The 21,194-nt window shown below is 43.0% G+C and overlaps 1 protein-coding gene across 1 annotated transcript in view; it reads left to right on the top strand.

Annotated features, from left to right (window-relative positions):
• Window positions 1-2,842: 2,842 nt before the first annotated feature.
• LOC135195296 (ethanolamine-phosphate phospho-lyase-like) overlaps window positions 2,843-21,194 on the top strand; it is an 82,234-nt gene continuing 63,882 nt past the window's right edge. The window contains 1 exon segment of the mRNA XM_064221555.1: window positions 2,843-2,990. Within this exon segment, the coding sequence (XP_064077625.1) occupies window positions 2,885-2,990 (106 nt within the window). The 5' untranslated portion in view covers window positions 2,843-2,884.

Raw genomic sequence — 21,194 nt, forward strand, 5'->3', positions numbered from 1 at the left:
TCCAACGTACTTACCTCGACCAACAGGTCGTCTACACCTACCATAGTTCAACATTAATATCAAGCGTCGCGACTTCCGAGGAGATGTCCTGGCCTTGGTCCGTCAACGAGGCAGCCAGCTGTTGCTGGATGAAAGCGATAGTCGGGGCTGCCTCTGCTGGGTCGACGTAGCCTGTAGCCTTGCCTCCGGGAAGATTAGTACCAGCCAACTTCTTCTCAAGAATGTAGGGCATACCCTTGGCGGCGTTCTTCCCAAAACCGCTGACACCCAGGCCCGCAGGGTTGCCAGTGCGGTATCCCCTCACAGCCGGAGCCTGGAAGAGAGGGTATTGATTAGATTTTAAGATTAAACTTAAAACTAAAACCAATTTAAAAGCTTAACTTAAAAATTATAGGGGCTACAAAACCCATGAAATTTTATCTTAAGTTAGGGATTAATGTAAAAACTTAAGCACTATAACAAATGAAGACCAGTTAACGGAGTTGGAATACTTACCCCGTCTAAGAGCTGGCTCACAGGTCATAAACAGATGGTACACGTCTCGTGGTACCAGACCTGGATGTCCCCGTGCGGAGTCGCGCATGGAGCATGGGACCGGCAAACTTCATGTCCACATGGTCTTGAAGTGTGGCGGCGCATCCCGGATGCTCACAGTTTGGTGGTCTGTAAGTGAAAAGACACATTGAGTATCTTAAAGGACTCTCACTTACAGGCTAAAGGACAGAGGAACGCCGTTGCATGCCGGAGCTTCGGAAAAAATTTGGGCATAAACCCCTCCCTTATCGCCTGAATAGGCTATAACCCCGAGAGATCCGGTGAACAGGTAAGGGAGGGGGGTTGGTTTAAGGTAGCTTAAGATAAACTTAATAGTTTAACGAAATAGATCTTACCTATAAACTCGAACGTACCGGACTAAGTCCAGTTGCGTGGCGGAGTGTCGTAACTCAGCGAGACGGAGTGGTTAGAGGGACCAACTGTCTGCCCCGGTCCACCCTGCTGGGTGGACTAGCACCTTTCCGCTGGATGCCAGGTCTCCGGTAGTAAAGGAGCCCTAGTAAGGTGGGAAAGAGCGAGAGGACATACAGACTCGGGCTAGCAACGGAGCGACGGAGTAGCAACGGGGGATGGGGGGAAAGGCCAGTCCCCCCCACCTTACCATCCGGCCGGACGAGAAGCCGGAGAGGTCGAGTCCAGTCTGGGTCTGTTCCGTCCCTCTACTCCCTCCTCCGCCTGGGGGGAGAGAGGGAGGCGGGCTCGGGTATGCGGAGCGAGCATGGGCAGACCGACCCACCCCCCCGACTCTATGGAAGAGCGGGAGGGGGGGAAGGTGACTGACAGGCGTCTGGCTGCCCCGTGATCACGTAGTGACCATGGGGCGGTAAGTACAAAACAATGGGCAACATAGCCTAGAACATAACCAGCTGATCAGAGAGATGCTATCGGGAAGCAACCGAACTGAAGAGCGGTAGCATAAAGGCCCATGGGCCAAACACCTAGGCTAAACAAAGCCAGAACGCCTAACTAACCTAAACAAATAACATAAAAATAATTCAAATGAATAATATGAAAGAAGAAAACAAAATAGTAGGAGAAAAAAATCCAGGAGTGTACGATTAACCCGAAGGAAAGTCTACCACTCAAAGCTAGCCGAGGCCGATACTAAGAGCCGTGGCTAGGGTCTGGATGGAAGGAGCCTACATAAGGTAACGACATGCATGCATGACAAAACCGTGTAGACCGTTACCCTAAACAAAGCGGATGATTAAAATAGAGCGTACTTAAGTAAGGGGATGTTCTGGGTATGGGTGACCAAGAACGAACCCACCACGAGGCAGAACATGCTGCCATGCTTCCGCCTAGAGTTCGTATTTATACCTAAAAAAAACGGCAAATACGGGCTCAGGGCCGGAAAAAACCAAATAGCAATAAACACTGAGTATTAACTTAGCTGCTGCGATGGCTGCACGCTCCATGATAAAGAAATCCAAGAAAAGGGCACAAAAAACACAGAGTAAAAAAGGGCACGTGTGTATCGTGTGCGCTAACAGAAAAGGATGGCCACAGAGGCGCAGCAGTCGGCAGCATGGGATGGAGTAGTAGTAGTTGCTGCCCACTCTGTGGGTCGGCTCTCCTCTTGTGGGGATTTTGTAGTGGGAGATTTCTATTGGCATTCGGCTCGTGGTAGTGGTCTCACTCGCCATAGTGTTCATACCGACACCCTCTTGGAGGGTGAGCGAGTCAGTTGTACTGACCTTTTTCTTTATTTATTTATTCTCTGGTATGTGTTAGTACATTTACCCTAGAAATAATAGATTAAAGGATATTTCGCGCAGCGACACGAGCTGAGCCCAGAAATGAATTGTTTAATGGCTGAATATATTAGAGCCCTCCCTTCTCTCTTCTCATGCACATGAGGGCATTAATGAATTGTTTAATGGCTGCTGTATTGTTCTAGCATTCCTTGTAGTGGGCGGGGACTGTCACCTAGGTAAAACAATTAAGAAGTACTACCACAGAATTAAAAAAATGTTGCTGTGCAAGGTAGATGGTACTTCAGGAATGTAATTACTTCTTGTAAGTACAGTATATATGAAACGTAATTTTATTCTGAAAATATCATTGTAATATTTAAAATAGTTTGCCATTAGAGAGCAGACACAAAGAACCTTTGGGTTGAACTCAAAATTGATTAATCTGGTTGGTCTTGTAGATGGAAAATTTGGAAATAGTCAGATCAGTTTCATTGCTACCTTTGACTGTGATACTGTGTAGTCAAGTGATTAAGTCTCTGGTTTTGTCTTATGTACTTAAAATTGCTATCATCATAACATTTTGTAGGTTTTATGTGTAATATTCTGAAATTTACAGGAATTTTTGCAATATCATGCACTATGAAGCAGCACCGCTTAAGATTGTTCGTGCGGAGAAGCAGTATATGACTGATAATTGTGGTATTCGATATCTGGACTGTGTATCAAACAGTGCTCATGGTAAGTAGACTTTGTGTTCTGTAATTACATTATTAAAATTATTATTATATCAATTATTGTAATGAAAGGTATCATGTACTCAAAAAGTTCTTTTTGATAATACAGAATTCGAAATATTTAATATTATGCCAAGCATCGTCTTCGGGTTTCACCAGTCAAAGGAAACCATACCCTATGAGATACAGGCTTCCCTCGGTTAGCGGCAGGGGTTACATTCCTGGCTGCCGATGCCGAGCGATTTTCTGCGCTAAGCGATTTTAGAGTCAACGGCAGCCTCACACCTTTTGGAGTACTAGACCAGTTAACAGCGCCCAAGACCAGTCAAACGGCGCCGTAATCCTGCAATGGCACAATAAATAAAATTATATATGTGCAGTATAGTACTATAGAATTTACTGTACAGTAGTACTGTACAGTACATTATAGTATTGTAAATATGTGTCTAGAGTATGTAAAGATATAAAAAGGTTTTATACAGTGTACAGGTAGCTTTAGTGTTCAAGTTATGATAATTCGTCTTACGATAATCCGATTTTACAAGATACCAAATTACAATAGCCTAACTTTGTCCCATCTTCTAGTTAAATAAGTTCAAAAACAGCACAAGAGAATGATGAAAGTATGATTTTAATGTTATGCTCGTTGGGTAAACGTGTACAGCCATGAAAAACCGAACGAGAAACAACTTTTTTTTCAAAGTACAGGCGGCCCGCGGTTAACGGCGCAATCACTCAACGGCGAATCGGTTTTACGGCAGTCGTCAAAAATATTCATTAAAAAAATAAGGCATTTTAAAGGTATATTTACGGCACAATTTTCAGTTAACAGCGCCGCTAGCGCCATTGTCTAACGAGTTCATACATTTGTAGAAATGCCGTTCAGACCATAAAGGTTATGCAAATTATACGAACAAATGTTATGGAGAGTTATTACGTAGGTATTAGGGTAAAATATATGCCTCTGACGCTGTTCTATGCCGAAAATATAGAGTTACATAAGTGCAAATTTAGCTATGGATGTGTCGATTTATAAATGTTCATGCTTTTGTTTAAAATGTGTATGAAAATGTATTACGTGAAAGGTATTTTTATTTCTGTACAGAAATATGATACAAAGGCAGCTTTTCAAACTGCCCTTCACGTTATCAAATATGATGTTTTTTCATGTTCTTTCTTGTTAGCCGCCACCTGCCGCTCTTCCGAAAATATCGATTTAAAAAAAGGGCAAATTAGCGATCGATGTGTCGATTTTATAAATGTTTATGCTTTTATGTTTAAATGTGTATGAAAATGTATTACGAATAGGGTATTTTTATTTCTGTGCAGAAATATGATAAAAAGGCAGCTTTTGAAACTGCCCTTCAAGTTATCGACTACGATGTTTTTTCAAGTTCGTTCTTGTATGCCGCCGTCTGCCGCTCTTCCGAAAATATCGAGTTAAAAAGAGTGCAAATTTAGCGATCGATGTGTCGAATTTTTAAATGTTTATGCTTTTATGTTTAAAATGTGTATGAAAATATATTACGTAAAGGTATTTTCATTTTTGTACAGAAATAAGATACAAATTAAGGCAGCCTTTGTAACTACGCTCCACGTTGTCAGGGGATGTTTTTTCATGTTCGTTCTTGTCCGCCAGTTCCGAAAAATGCATTGTGTTATTTTATTAATTATGCGTCTTTTCCATAAATCTTTTAAAAAGTTATACATTATTTCACTGTATCCAAGAATATTGTATGTATTCTCATATTATTGTATTTTAAAATACTACGGCAAATTTAAGCCAGTATTCTGCGGAGCGGCCAATGTTGTGGTTTGAAATCAGCTGATGAATACGAGTTTGTTTCACCATAACGCAATTCTGAGCGAATGCTCTTGCTTCTAGTTAGCATAAACGAATATCTATATACTTGACTTATGAGACAAAGTTATTTTTTCTTATACAGCATGTTTTTAGGTGGAAATATTTATTGAATATGTCTCGTTGTGAATGTGAACTACTTTTTTTTTCGTTAATAGATTACGTTGGCGGCATGTTTACTGCGTAAAAAAATTACGTGATTCCCGTTCGCAATAATCCTTTATATCATCGTAATACAAACTTTAACGTTATTTATCTTATATCGGCATGAAACCAACAGTAAAATGTGTTCTTTCAAGCACAGTAGTTTTGATTAAAATGATTTTATCCCAATTTTATCTACAGTTGTGTTTGATGGCAGACGTTTACTGCAGTTTTATCCTTGTTGCCGATGTACGATAATAGTCATTAGCAGCTTGAACAGTTTTCTCAGCTTCAGTTATAACTAGGTTTAAATTTATCAGTATATTTCCCGATTGATCTTTAACCTATATTGATCTCTGATCTATAGCGAATAAAGTTATTACATTAAGATATCTCAGTTCTATTCTATACATAACGCCATTTATAACAAATACGATAATATCCAGTTCGGTTGTACTTAGAAAAAAAAAAAAAGTTTCTCGTTCGGTTGTTCATGGCCGTACATGTTCACGCAACAAGTATAACGTTAAAACCATACTTTCATCATTCTCTTTTGCTGTTATTGAAATTATGTAACTAGGAGATGGATAAAGTTAGGCCATTGTAATTTGATCTCTCATAAAATCGGACTATCGTAAGACTAATGACCGTAACCTGAACACTACAGCTACCTGTACACTGTATAAACTTTATATATCTTTACATACTCTAGACACCCACATATACTGTACAGTAAATTCTATAGTACTATACTGCATAAATATAATTTTACTTATTGCGCCGTTGTGGGATTATGGCGCCTTTGACTGGTCTAGAGTTTCAAATGAAGGTGTTCGGTGTCCGTAGGCTTTAAAATCGCTCAGCGGCGAAAATCGCTTGGCGTCGGTGGCCAGGAACGGAACCCCTGCCGTTAACCGAGGGCCACCTGTACAACCAAATTGGATAACAACAACATCCATTTGGTTTGTATTTCAACCACCGTGCTATAGTAAACAAGTACCGTAGTTGTTATATTCAACGTTATGTAGAATAGGATTGAGATATCTTGATGTAATAACTTTATTCGTTATAGATCAAAGATCACTAGGGAAATATACTGTTAAATTTAAATCTAGTTGTAGCTGAAGCTGAGAAAATGGTTCAAGCTGCTAATGACCATTATCGTGCATTGGCAACAAGGATAAAACTCCCGTAAACGTACAGTGGGCCTCACTTATTTGTGGGGGATGCGTACCAGACCCCCCACGAATAGTTAGAATCCACGAGTGTTTGGAACCCTCCCTCCTCTCAAAATGCTTATAAACTCTTATCCTGAATGTGGAAACACACCAAAGTATCCCTAAAAAGATCATCCTACATCAAATATATGTTAAAATATCATCCTATTACGGTTCATATTAATCTTTGGAATATTATTGATACTGTTTTAAAGTAAATCTTACATTTTATGGTTATAAATACATATGTACATACTGCATGTCTTAGTTACCTTTGTGAAAATAATCCAGTCCCCCCATAAGTATTCAGTCATGCACATTTTCTCTCATTCAGTTACTACGTCCAGTTTTCTTTTTACAAGGGAAACAATTGTATGTAAAATCACAAGAGATAGAGAGAAAGAACAAAATATGTATGAACATTAAACAATTGTTTTACACTGGTACAACATACGTAAATAGGGTACTCACCAGTGATGAATGTTGATTAAAGATGATGATGATGAAATTCGCGTTGGCAGTCCGATGAATGACAATGAAGGTATGACTGGACAGCTAAGCAGAGGAGTTACATATCCTCTGAGGGCGTCTTTTCACCTTCAGGAGGCGCTTTGGGAGGCACTGACTCAGGCGATTTGGGAGACACTGACTCAAGCGATTTGGGAGACACTGACTCAGGCGATTCAAGGGGCACTACTTCAGGCGATTTGGGAGGCTTTGGAGGGACCTTCTTTGTTCGTGTGATGAACATTGTGATTGGCAGCTGCTGCCGTTGCTTCTTTGTGTTGGTGAGGGCTTGATTATAGGGCTCCAATGCTGTATCAAGAATATTAGAAAACTTCAAGGAGCATTCCATGTAAGGATCCCATGTTGCAAGCAACACCCCTGGAGGTCAGTTATCAGTTTTTTTTTTTTTTTTTTAACTTGGAACAGGCGTTCCAAAGTCAGGCCCTCCTCCTCCTCCTGTTCCTCTTCTGAACTTGGAGTGTCTTCTTCCTTGCTGGCAGACTTTGTCAGCTCCTCCAAGTCCTGGTCTGTCAGGGGGTCAGAGGGGGCAACAATGAGGGTGCTGATTTCTTCCTTGGTGATATCGTCAAAGCCCTCACCACCATGAATTTTTGCCAACTGGACCGCCTTATTAATGGCCGAATGCTGGATTTCCTGAGGAGAAAGCCCTTATAACTTATGGACACAGTCTTGGCCACAACTTACTCCAGCAGGCATTCAGGGTCTCCTTTTGCATGTCCTTCGGCAAACCGGTCGATGACAGACAGACACATGGCAATCGTGAATTTACGCCAATAATCTTTCAGCGTAAATTCACTGTCACGGTCCATTGCATCAACAAGGTGCTGGAGGGAGTTCCCGGTGTAGTGTGCCTTGAAGGCACAGATGATGCCCTGATCCATAGGGGGGTTAGGAAGAGAGGTGGTGTTGGGAGGGAGGAACTCGAGCTGGACTCCCTTTGTAATAAAAGATCAAGAGGGTGGCCACCAGCATTGTCCATTATGAGCAAGACCTTGAAAGTCGATGTCCAAATCGGCCAAGGTATTGCCTAACTTGAGGAATGAAGTTTTGATGGAACCAGTACTCTGTAAGGACTTTTGTAACCCAGGCCTTGGGATATGCATCCAGAAGATGGTCAGTAACGCCTTGTTCTTCTTCTTAAGTGCCGTGGGATTTGCAGCCTTGTAAAGGAGGCCTAGTTTCAGCATAAAGCCAGCCACATTCCCACACATCAGGAAGGGAGGGTCACCCTGTCCTTTTGTGCCTTGAATCCGGAGGTTTTAGCTTCATCCTTCATAAGGTATGTACTGGGACAGTATCTTCTTCCAGAACAGGCCAGTTTCGTCCATATTGAACACCTGTTCTTAGCGATATCCTTTCTCCTGGATTATTTTCATGAAGGCCTCCGGATATTTCGCGGCTGCTCCTTCCGTCTTGCAGATGCAGCTTCCCCCATGTAGGGAAACAGACTTTAGGTGAAACCTTTTCGGGAATCGATGGAACCATCCTTTGCTCGCCTGAAATCCTTGGGAGCTGAGGACAGTCCCGGTTGTGGCTCTTCTTCCTATTCCTCTTCAGGAGCTGATTCTTCAAAGCCCAAAAATTCCAATTCCCCTTCTTCCTCGCCTTCCAGTGCCTCTACATCTTCAGCTTCGGCTTCCTCTTCCTCACCACCTTGTGAAGCAGTAGCAATTTATAGCTGCTGGTAGAGCTGTTGTACTTTTTGGCATATGATCTTGGAGTCAAGGGGTACGTTCTTCCTGCAGTCCTTGATCCAGAACGTGAGTGCAGATTCCATTTTCATGATGGTTTTGTCTCTCACTGTGGACACAGCCTTTGCAGTGCCATAGTGTCATATTTACCCTTTTTCTTATTTCATTTTCTTTTTTCTTTATGTATCCCAATGTGCTCTCATTCACTTTGAAATGGCGGCTACCGCGGCGTAAATTTTGCCCTCCTTCAACATATCAAGAAGTTTCATCTACTCGTTGAGCTTCATTACGATTTTCTTTCTTTTAGCTTCTTTGCCAGAAGCCTTAGAAGGAGCAGGGCACTTTTTAGGGGCCATTTTCGGCACGATGCACACAGATATTTGCTGATACATACTCAAGAGCTTAGCGTTTACGTTCGTGTATACCCATAAGTTTCTACATAGTGAGGCTGCTTGGGTACTAGATGCGCGATACCCACAATTCCATCTCCACAAGATAGGGTCAGGTTTCAACCAATCAATGTCAAGTGTACAGCCAATGAGCGACAAGGAAAATGAATGCTGCTCCTGGATTGCCTGCTGTGCAGACAACAGCCAGTAGCATGTCGAATAGAATTAATTTGGCTATTGCTCCTAAGAAGGCGTCATGGCATCATAAGATTTGTTTATCAGCGGAAAGTTGGCTTGGATAAAGCATCTTTCAAGCAAACCCGATTTTTTTACCGACATTTTGCTGTGTTTACATGAAAGTATTACAGAACTGTAATATTTGAAAATTAATAAAGCATTTTTCATCATAAAAATTTAAAAATTTTTTTGTCAAAAATATACTAATAAGTATGCATGAGAAATACATGTACGTGTACCGAGTGCCCGCAGACAGAAAATATGTACCATGCTACATACACGTAATCCCGTTGTCTTACATATTTTAGATATGGTCTGCGCGTACTTTTAGTATCATCCTAAAACACTATGTACATGCATATCATATTTAGAAATCATCTTGAAACATTTCATAAAATGTACAGTCTGCACAATGCATACATAATTGACCCAGTACGTACGTACTTAAGTTCAATGGTCTCTCGCGTGTGCATTTTTTGCCTGTGCGGTATACACTGCTATAGACTTAAGATTTATTCTTTAAAACGGCCTCTAAACGCTCTGCTTCTCATAAGGCTTCTGGGAAAGAGCCTAAGCATCAGAGGCCCTTACTGTTAATGAGTGCTGAGGAGAAAATAGACATGATAGTCATGTTAAGAGAGGGCAGAACTCATAGAGAAGCAGCAGCCCATTACCGTATGACTGAAAGTGCAGTCACCTGCATCGAGATTGAATATGAGCAGGACAAAATACTTGTGGAGGCCATTCTTGGATAAGAACTCGCCTCCCTCTCTAGTAATGCTATCCCATCAACAGACCAGGCCTTTGAGAAATTTCGTGATCTCTACAATTTGATCAGGGATGTCAGGGAGGTACAGACAACAGTCAAGGCATGGGATGGAAATAAAGAAAGGGCCACAACTTTCATCAATACTATAAATGAAATAGTGAAGCCCTATCTTGACTTGTTTGTACAGTTGTACAATTACCACAAGATGGTGGTGCCTCCTGAAATAAAATCCCTGACAAAGCACTCCTGAAGGTGACGAGGCACCCTCTACTTTGCTGTGCAGTCTCTCTTAATTGTCATTCATCAGGCTGCACGGCTATATTGTCATCATCATCTATAATCAACATTAATCACAAGTAAGTGCTGTATGATTTCATATTAGTATTATGTACAAATATTATACAGTAAATAACATGAAAAACACAATACCCCTCTACAAAAAAATTTGCATCCGCAAATAGCGGGGGCAGGGGGGACCACGAATAATTATAGATATGTTCACAGAGAACCCTGTGAGTGGGCGAGTCCTCCCACAAATAATTTTGAGATAGGTTCCAAAGAAAATCTGCGAATGTGTGAGTCTGTGAATCCGGAGAACACGAATACGTGGGGCCCACTGTATGCCATCAAACACAACCGTAGATAAAATTGAGATAAAATCATTTTAATCAAAACTTCTGATAAAATCATTTTAATCAAAACTTTTGTGCTTGAAAGAACACACTTTACTTTTGGTTACATGCTGATAAAAGATAAATATAACATGAAGTTCGTATGACGATGATATAAAGGAAAATTCCGAACGGAATCACGTGATTGTTTTTACTCAGTAAACTTCCGCAATGTAGTCTGTTAAAAAAAAAAAGAAAAAAAAAGAACACAATTTAGTTCACAATCACAACGAGACATATTCAAGTCATATTACCACCTAAAAACTCGTATTTATCTTTTATTGGAGTGAAAACAGATAAAATGTTCTTTTCATGTCCAATAGTTTTGATTAAAAAACAAATTTTCTCTCGTTTTGTTTACTGTCGAGTTTGAAGGTACTACAGTGGACCCCCCGTATTCGCGTTCTCTGGATTCGTGAACTCACACATTCGTGGTATTTTTCTATGAGAAATATCCACAAATTACTGGGTTTTTTTATCAATTTCATCATAAAATGCACTTTTTGTGATAGAACTATTAAAAAAATTAAGAATGAAAATTTTTAGTGGGTTTTTCTTGAGTTTTAACTAACAAAATAGGCATTTTAGGCGTTTTTATAGGGGTTCCAAACATTGCATGTTCCAACTATTCAGGGGGGAGGGGTGTCTGGTACGCATCCCCCGCGAATACGGGGGAAAAACCACTGTATAGACCGAAGTTTGTGATTTTATTTTTCCATATAGTACTATTATCGTGCATTGGCAACAAAGATATAACTCCAGTAAACTTACGCCATCAAACACAACCGTAGATAAAATTGAGAGAAAATCATTTAATCAAAACTTCAGGTCTTGAAAGGACACATTTTACTGTTGTTTTCATGATGATAAAAGATAAGTAACATAACAGTAAAGGTTCGTACTACAATGAAATGAAGTGAAAATAGTGAACAGAATCACGTAATATTTTTACACAATAAATGTGCCCACACTGCAATCTGTTTACGAAAAAAAAAAATTTTAGTTCACGAGACGTATTTAATTCATATTTCAACTTAAAAACACGTAGAGAGTAAAATGACAAATTACCTTGTCTTATATAAGTAAAATATCTAGATATTTTATGCTAACTAGAAGAAAGGCAATTCACTCCGAATTGAGTTAAATACAAAGAAATAAACTCGTATTCACCATCAGCTGATTTCTAATCCAAAACAGTGACCGCTTTGTTAGTATTTAATGATATAATAATTGGCAGGAGACGTGTGAATTGTGGCTTCCACACGCCCGGTACTTTATACCCGACGCCCTTTGGGTGCTCGCGTGAGGATAGTAACCTCTGCATACCATGCTAACTTTTTTCTCTGGTATATTTAGAGATTATTTATACTAGAAAAGAGGAAAGCAGGATCTGTTCACCGGGGAACACAGGTCGACCCAGAAAAGGGATTTTGACGTAAGGAAAAATCTATTTCTGGGCGATTGGCTCGTGTCGCCAGCGAAATATCCTTTAATCTATTATTTCTAGGGGTGTAAACTACACATACCAGAGAATAAATAAATAAAGAAAAAAGGTCAGTATAACTGACTCGCTCACCCTCCAAGAGGGTGCGGTATGAACACTATGGCGAGTGAGACCACTACCACGAGCCAAATGCCAATAGAACTCTCCCCCACTACAAATCCCTCCAAGAGGAGAGCCGACCCACCCCCAGAGTGGGCAGCAACTACTCTACTACTCCATCCCATGCTGCCGACTGCTTCGCCTCTGGTGGCCATCCCGAAGTTAGCAGACAATCTTGGGCGATGGGATGGGTAGGCGGGATTTCGCTGGCGACACGAGCCAATCGCCCAGAAATAGATTTTTCCTTACGTCAAAATCCCTTTTCTGGGCTCAGCTCGTGTCGCTGCGCGAAATCGTACCAGAGAAATAGCACAAGATTGTAAACAAAATTAATAAAATAAAGAAGGTCTCAAATAAAAGGTAAAATAAAATTGAAAGAATATAATTGCTAATAAGGATACATATACACAATGATACAAAATAGAAATATTGCTTAAATTACACTTAATTCTAATAATATTTCTTAACTTAAGGTAATACATATACAGGGGTAATAAGGCATATATGTGCAAAAATGGTATCTGTGTAAAGCTATGTATCAGAAATCCAGAGCAATTAACATAGTAAGTTGAACAAAACAAAATCAACAATAATAATATATAAAGGAATGTATATAAACTTAATATACAAAACCCGTAACCATTACAAATAAGATGTATCCCCTAGCATAAAAAATAAGGGGATGACATTCCAAGAGATCAAATCCATAATCAATTGTGAGTGCCCCTAGCAAAAAAATAAGGGACACCCACTACATCATCAACAAAGCAGCTAAGACACAAGGTGACCGTAGATGAACAAGGCAGGAATAGACGAACTGTTGGGTGAGGCAGGTAGAAAGGAGGACTGGTTTCTTCTACTAAAGATTAGGTGGAGTCAGGGGAAACTATGTTACCCGCTGCTACTGCTGAAAATTTCAGAGCTTCCAAGGACTTTAAGTAATGACGTTTGAACACTGTCGGCGATTTCCATCCAGTATACTTTTTCAACTCATCGAAGTTCATATGTTGGAAATAGTTAATTGAGGTGGCTACTGCCCTGACATCATGTGCTTTGGGAAAGAGTCAGGATTGGCCTGTTTAATGAAGTACAGGATTTGTTGCCTGATGCCTTTAATAGATAAAGTACCACCTTTTTCTCTCTTAAAGAGAGGACCCGATGAGGATGAGGAGGTCCTAGACAGAAAGGCTCGTAAGGTTTGAAACTGGGCAAAGAGATACATCTTGTGGAAGGGGTAGAACCTTCCATGGTTCCCACCTCATCAAAGATCTTCATTCTTAGCTATAAAGCTACGTTCCGGAGAAAGTAGCACTTCCCCTGTGGGAAGGAACTGGATATGATCCGGATCTCTGGATAAAGCCGACAGTTCTGAAATCCTAGCTCCTGAGGCCAAGCTTAATAAAAATAGAGTTTTTCTTAAGAGCATTATAAACGAGCATGTGTCATTATTGGTTTCTGAAGCCAGCTTTTAGAACATCGTTTAAGAACCATGATACTGACGTAGGGCCGGCCCTACAGAAGGTCTAAGTCTAGCACACGCCTTGGGAATAGACGAGAAGTAGGAATCTGTCAAGTCTATGTTGAAACCAAATTGAAAAATCTTTTTCAAGGCTGACTTGTTTGTCGTAATCGTGCTAGCTGCTAAGCCTTTTTCAAATAAGAATCTGAAAAAGGATATAGCTGAATTGATTGTCATGATCCTAATATCTGATTCTCTCAGGAAGGTTGCTAAACTTTTTGACAGCAGCATCATACTGTCTCAAAGTTGAATCTCTTTTATCGGATTCCAAGAAGAGAATATTTTGCGGGTCAATATTCGCATCCCTTTTTGCTGCAAACAAACTTCATGAAATCCATAAAGTTAGGGTTTTGAGAATCCTGAGGAAGCGAACACAGTCTTCGTTTGTACTGACTGGGAGAGCCTGGGATTGGGAATCGAAGAGGGCGAAGACCCAGTTCCAGAATTAGAGGGTACCAATTGCTCTTCGGCCAGTCTGGGGCTACTAGAGCCACTTGACCCTTGAATGTCCTGAGTTTGTTTAACACCTTCATGAGAAGATTCACTGGAGGAAAGACATAAATCTTCTCCAGTTGTTCCAGTCTAGAGCCAGGGCGCCGTGGCATAGGCCAGAGGGTCCAGGTTGGGGGCCACATAACATGGGAGTTTGTGGTTCGCTTGAGATGCGAAGAGATCCACCGTAGACCTGGAACTCTCTGAAGAATCCATTGGAACGAACTGTTGTCCAGTGACCCATTCCGACTCTAGAGGTATGATCGAGATAGAGCATCTGCTATGACGTTCCTCACTCCAGCTATATGAGTGGAGGAGAGATGCCAAACTGAACTTGTCCGCCAGGGAGAAGATGGCTACCATGACATGATTTAGATGACGTGATTTGGAGCCTCCTCTGTTTATACAATGTACTACCACTGCGCTGTCCAGGACTAGCTTTATGTGGGAGCACTTGGTCGGACGTAACCATTTTTAGAGTCAAGAACACTGCTATTGCTTCCAGTACGTTTATATGGAACTGACGGAACTGAGGTGACCACGTTCCTTGAACTTTCTTGAACTGGGAATATCCTCCCCAACCGCTTAATGAAGCGTCCGTGTGGATGGTGATCCCTGGTGGAGGAAACTGAAGGGGCACTGACACCGACAAGTTCTTGACTTTCGCCCACGGCCGGAGTCGATTCTTTAGAATCAGAGGGACTGAGGATAATTTGTCCCCTGGACCTGACATTTGCTCGTGAGCGCCAGATTCTGGATAGGTCTTTCAGTTTGGCTTTCATTAGGATGTTCGTCACTGATGCAAACTGGAGTGAACCCAGGATCCTTTCCTGAGTTCTTCTTGACGGCCAGTTTGTTACTCAGAAATTGCTGACTGACTTGGCTTTATTTTCCTTCCTCTTGGTTGATGGAATCGACAGAGTATGGGGAGGTATAGATTGCCATTGAATGGCCTAGCCACTGAAAGTTTGACTCCTGGAGTGAGTCTTGACTTGGTACTGTTTATCTTGAAGCCTAGATATTCCAGGAACTGAATCACTTTCAGTGTTGCTCTGTTGCATTCCTCGACTGTTGAAGCCCAGATCAACCAATCGTCGAGATACGCTACTACCATAACCCCTTGCGATCTTAGTTGTTGAACTACTACTTCCGCCAGCTTCGTAAACACCCTGGGTGCTACGTTGAGCCCGAAAGGAACTACCTTGAAGGAAAATTGTTTGTCTGTCTCCTATCTTGAAGCCCAGAAAACGGACGGAAGTGTCTTGCCAATATGGGATATGATTAGTAAGCGTTCGGTAAGATCGATAGAGGTGGTGACGCCCCCACGGGGAAGTAGGTCCGCACCTGCGAGATCGTGAGCATCTTGAACTTGTCGCAGCGAATGGCTAAGTTTAAGCGGGGGACAAGTCTAAGATTACCCTTCTTTTGTTGAGCCTTTCTTTGGCACGAATGAAACAAGCGTCCTTGAAATTTTAACCTTTTGACTCTCGCTATAGCTCCTTTTTTTGTTTCTGAAGGAGATCCTCCGCATACTCCGTCAATTCCTTGGAAGGAAGTTGGCGGAAAGGTCTGGATGGGGGTGGGTTCGCTAACCAGCTCCCAAACCAGGCCTTTTGACACAATGCTCTGAGCCCACTTGCTGAAGTTCCACCGGTGGCGAAAGTGAAACAGCCTCCCTCCTACCTGAAGTTCCTCATTGGTTCTGGTAGCCTCCTCGGCCTCCTGATGAATGTTTTCCCCTATTAAAGGGACCTCCCGATCCTCTCCCACGAAAGGATCGCTTACCTCTGCCTCCCTTACCCGAGCGGGTCATACTTCTGTGAAGCTTGACCCTCGAAGACCTGGTGTAGGCTGGAGAGAGGGCGTAAGAGGTGTAGGGCTGAGGCTGAGGGGAGATAACATAAATCGGCTGCGACTGAGCCTTTGAGGTGGAAGGTTGGGCTGTTTGTACTAAGGGAACAGCCGGAACTTGCTGAGAGAAGCGTGGCTGCTTCTTCTGGTAGGGCTGGAAACGTCTAGGTTTCCTTTGAGCCTTACCCTTACCGGCTTGATCCTGTCGTCTCTTTGGCCGTAAGACCCCAACAGTCTTTAAGGCTCTGGTTCAGTCTCGTAGCCTCTGACTGAACCTCCTTCACCATCGCTTCTGGGAAGAGGTCTGCTCCCCAGATGCTTGACGTAAGCAACTTATTCGGCTCGTGTCCGAATTGTCGCTTCTTGTAGGACATGTTTCCTATCAACTTCCGTCCTGCAGTGGCGAACTCAAACATATCCGACTGCACCGTTTGAGTCAAAGATTTGGTAAGAAGCTTGAAGAGTGGCTCCGACCCATAGGCAATGGTAGCCACCTCGGTCATAGCCATGGAATTAATAGACCTGGCTAACCGTGACTTGGCATCGAATTCTGCCTGAATAAGGCTATCTGGAAGCCTAGGTAGCTTCTCACCAAACTGCTCCATAGCACAGTCTGGTTTGAGTTTGCCAGCTGAGAAGGTGTTAGGTAAATCTTCCCACAATTCACCGGTTGAAGGAAGTAAAGGAGATGTAGGATCTGCTTCCTTCAGTTGAGGCATGGAATCCCCCTTCTGGGCTGCTGGAATAGTAGTTGTCGCGATCTTTGTCAAGAAAGGGAGCGGGGTACCCTCTTCCATCGTAAAGATCGTAAACGGACTCTTAAAGGGTTGGATTTTCGTGTTGGAACAATCCATGTCCTCTAGACACCTGAGCCATTCACTCTGAGCCTGGTCACGTGAATAGAGGACTGTCTCCTTTGGTACTTTATCATCCCGAGTCATGGCTGAGGCGGTGAGCCTGGCGTAGCCGATGAACGGAGGCTGAAGGTCTTCCGGGTAGAACTCGAAGTCCTCAATCCTCCGAGTTCCACATTCCGGGATAGAGATAAGCCCGTCCTGGAAGGGGGCGTATGACGCTACTCTCCAAGGGTTGTTCATTGAGAACGGAGGTAGAGAGTCATACGGGGGTAGCTGGGCTCCACCGTGTTGAAAGGTGGAGGAGAGGCTAGAGGAGCTTGGCTCAGTCCGGCTATAATGTTGTCCTGAGAGGTAATCCTATCAGAACCGAGAGATCATTTGTTCCATGCTATTTTTCAGAGACCCAACCAGATCGCCCACTTGTTGTAACAGACCCAGCGTTGGAGTCCAAAGCCGGAGCTGCTGCGGAGGTGGAAGGGTGGCTCTGAATCGGAACCAAGGGTAGCGGAACTGACGACTCCGCTGGAGTGTGAGATCTCTCCCTGGAGGATCTACTCCTCGAAGACTTAGAGCCGGACCCAGAAGCTTTAGATCTCTCTGCTCCGGGGTTTTTAGCCGGAGACTTACGAGAAGAAGATGACGCCGAAGCCGTCTTCTTAGACGACGACGACGTCTTCGTCAAGGTTTTCACTGTTTGACCCTTGACCTTGGGTCTAACGAAGCGTCAGGAGAAGTATACAGTTCATTACCTGTAAAGCCTTGGAAGGATGGAGAGGTTGCAGGGGTAGAAGAACCAGTTGCACCCAAGGGCAATCCCTTGGGTGTCCAACGTACCTACCTCGACCAACAGGTCGTCTACACCTACCATAGGTTCCACATTGATATCAAGCGTCGCGACTTCCGAGGAGATGTCCTGGCCTTGGTCCGTCAACGAGGCAGCCAGCTGTTGCTGGATGAAAGCGATAGTCGGGGCTGCCTCTGCTGGGTCGACGTAGCCTGTAGCCTTGCCTCCGGGGAAGATTAGTACCGCCAACCTCTTCTCAAGGATGTAGGGCATACCCTTGGCGGCGTTCTTCCCAAAACCGCCGACCCAGGCCCGCAGGGTTGCCAGTGCGGTATCCCTCACAGCCGGGGCCTGGAAGAGAAGGTATTGATTAGATTTTAAGAATAACTTAAAACTAAAACCAATTAAAGCTTAACTTAATTTTATAGGGGCTATAAGACCCCCTGAATTTTTATCTTAAGTTAGGGTGATTAATGTAAAAACTTAAGCACTGTAACAAATGAGGACCAGTTACCGGAGTTGGAATACTTACCCCGTCTAAGAGCTGGCTCACCAGATCGTAACAGATGGTACAGTCTCGTGGTACCAGACCTGGATGTCCCCGTGCGGAGTCGCGCATGGAGCATGGGACCGGCAAACTTCGTGTCCACATGGGTCCTGAAGTGTGGCGGCGCATCCCGGATGCTCACAGTTGGTGGTCTGTAAGTGAAAAGACACATGAGTATCTTAAGACTATCACTTACAGGCTAAGGACAGAAGAACTCCGTTGCATGCCGGAGCTCGGAAATAATTTGGGCATAACCCCTCCCTTATCGCCTGAATAGGTTATAACCCCGGAGAGATCCGGTGAGACAGGTTAAGGGAGGGGGGGGGTGGTTTAAGGTACTTAAGATAAACTTACTAGTTTTAACATAAAAGATCTTAAACCTAAAAACTCGAACGTACCGGACTAAGTCCCGTGCGTGGCGGAGTGTTGTAACTCAGCGAGACGGAGTGGTTAGAAGGGACCAACTGTATGCTCCGGTCCACCCTGCTGGGTGGACTAGCACCTTTCCGCTGGATGCCAGGTCTCCGGTGGTAAAGGAGCCCTAGTAAGGTGGGAAAGAGCGAGAGGACATACAGACTCGGGCTAGTAAACGGAGCGACGGGGTAGCAACGGAGGGGGAAAGGCCAGTCCCCCCCACCTTACCATCCGGCCGGACCGAGGAAGCCGGAGAGCGAGTCCAGTCTGGGTCTGTCCCGTCCCTCTCTCCCTCTGCCTTGGGGGGAGAAAGGGAGGCAGGCTCGGGTATGCGGAGCGAGCATGGGTTTAGACCGACCCACCCACCCCCGACTCTATAGAAGAGCGGGGAGGGGGGAAGGTGACTGGACAGGCGTCTGGCTGCCTCGTGATCACGTAGTGACCACGGGGCGGTAAGAAACCAAACAAAAGACAACTAAGCTAGAACATAAACCAACTGATCAGAGAGATGCTATCGGGAAGCAACCGAACTGAAGAGCGGTAGCATATAGGCCCTATGGGCCATAACCTAGGCTAGCAAGCCAGACGCCTAACTAACCTAAACAAATATCATATAAATAAATCAAATGAATAATAATGAAAGAAAGAAAACAACCATAGTAGGAGAAAAAATCCAGGAGTGTACGACTAACCGAAAGGCAAGTCTACCACTCAAAGCTAGCCGAGGGCCGATACTAAGAGCCGTGGCTAGGGTCTGGATGGAAGGAGCCTACATAAGGTAAAAGACATGCATGCATGACAAAAACCGTGTAGACCGTACCCTAAACAAAGCGGATAATAGAAATAGAGCGTACTTAACCCCTTCAGCACTGGGACGTACACATGTACGTCTTTTACGGTACAGTAATAAAAGACCGGGACGTACGCGTGTACGTCTTTCATCCCTCCTCGAAAAGCAAAGCGTTTTTCTTTAGCTTGGATGGTTTCCAAACACAGTATTGTGTACGAGAGAGGTGCTGAAGCTCCACACAATTCATTCTAACCAATGAGCGTCCGATGGACGTCGTGACGTCATTTTCATATGGGATATTAGGAGGGGTACTGGCCAACATATACCAGTGCGCCTCAGGCTATTATCTGAGAAGGATGATTACGATTTTGTCCGTAAACCATGTAGATTTGAATTCCAAACTTTTTACCCCTTTTGATTGCAGTTATTTTTTTTTTTTTTTTTTTTTTTTTTTTTCAGTATCATGTCAGATGATAGTGTTTTCAGAGTCAGGGTCTGAGTACCTGCCAAATCTATCAGATGATGATTATAGTGATAATTTTTTAGAGGTTGACAGTGACAACCGAGTGTTTGGAAGACATTGAACCTCTTGTCGATGAAGGCTGGCAGTTCATACTGATCCATCTTGTGACTTGCGCCCAGACCCACCGCCCCCTGATTCACGGAGGGTGGCAATGGGATTCCTGCTTATACACCAGATTTCACTGCTTACGTGATGCATTTTTTTCCTTTTTTGTGGTGATGTAATTGACAAATTGCGTTGAATGGATGAATGCTCGGGCAGAGTAGTACTTTCATTCAACAGGAAAGCGTAGGTGAAAGGACTTCTATGGAGCCTGTTACTTGTGATGAGATGTGTTTTTTATAGCTTGCAGATGATATGGGGGGAATGGGGGTGGAATAAAAACTGCCCCATATGTATATACGTATTGGTCACGAGATGCTGTTGCTTTTTTTATCATTATTATTATTATTATTACTATTATTATTGTTTTATTATTATTATTATTATTACCAGCTGCCTAAACATTCATTGATGTATATGCTGTTTCTGTATGAAACCTAGGAATAACTGTTTCAGTAAGAAAACTAGTACTGCTATTACCACTACTACTATTTTACTACTACTTACTACTTTTTCTGCTACTTTATTTTCTATTACTTTTACTGCTATTTCTACTACTTTATAACAGTTCCTACTTCTGCAATTACTTTTTCTACTAAATATTCCTATTTTTCCGATATTCTTACTATTTTTTGTAATTTTTTTGACAATGGGGTAAAAATATTCATTGATATCCATACACACAATGTTTTCACATAAGAATATGAAGGAAAAATATGAAAAACATAAAAATTTAGTGGAGCAAGTAATGATTGATACTCGCGGTCGACAGGGGGTCTCATGCGGTATGCAAGCATTAGCAGCAATGTAGCAGGCCAGTGGCGAAGGGGTTAAGTAAGGGGATGTTCTGGGTATGGGCGACCAAGAACGAACCCCACCACGAGGCAGAACCATGCTGCCATGCTTCCGACCTAGAGTTCGTATTTATACCTAAAAACGGCAAATACGGGCTCAGGGCCGGAAAAAACCAAATAGCAATAAACACTGAGTACTTAACTTAGCTGCTGCGATGGCTCCACGCTCCATGGTAAATAAATCCAAAGAAAAGGGCACAAAATCACCGAGTAAAAAAGGGCACGTGTGAATCGTGTGCGCTAACTGAAAAGGATGGCCACCAGAGGCGAAGCAGTCGGCAGCATGGGATGGAGTAGTAGTAGTAGTTGCTGCCCACTCTGTGGGTCGGCTCTCCTCTTGGAGGGATTTTGTAGTGGGGGAGTTC

The sequence above is a fragment of the Macrobrachium nipponense genome, chromosome 16 (assembly GCF_015104395.2).
Source record: "Macrobrachium nipponense isolate FS-2020 chromosome 16, ASM1510439v2, whole genome shotgun sequence".
Classification (NCBI taxonomy): Eukaryota; Metazoa; Arthropoda; class Malacostraca; order Decapoda; family Palaemonidae; genus Macrobrachium; species Macrobrachium nipponense.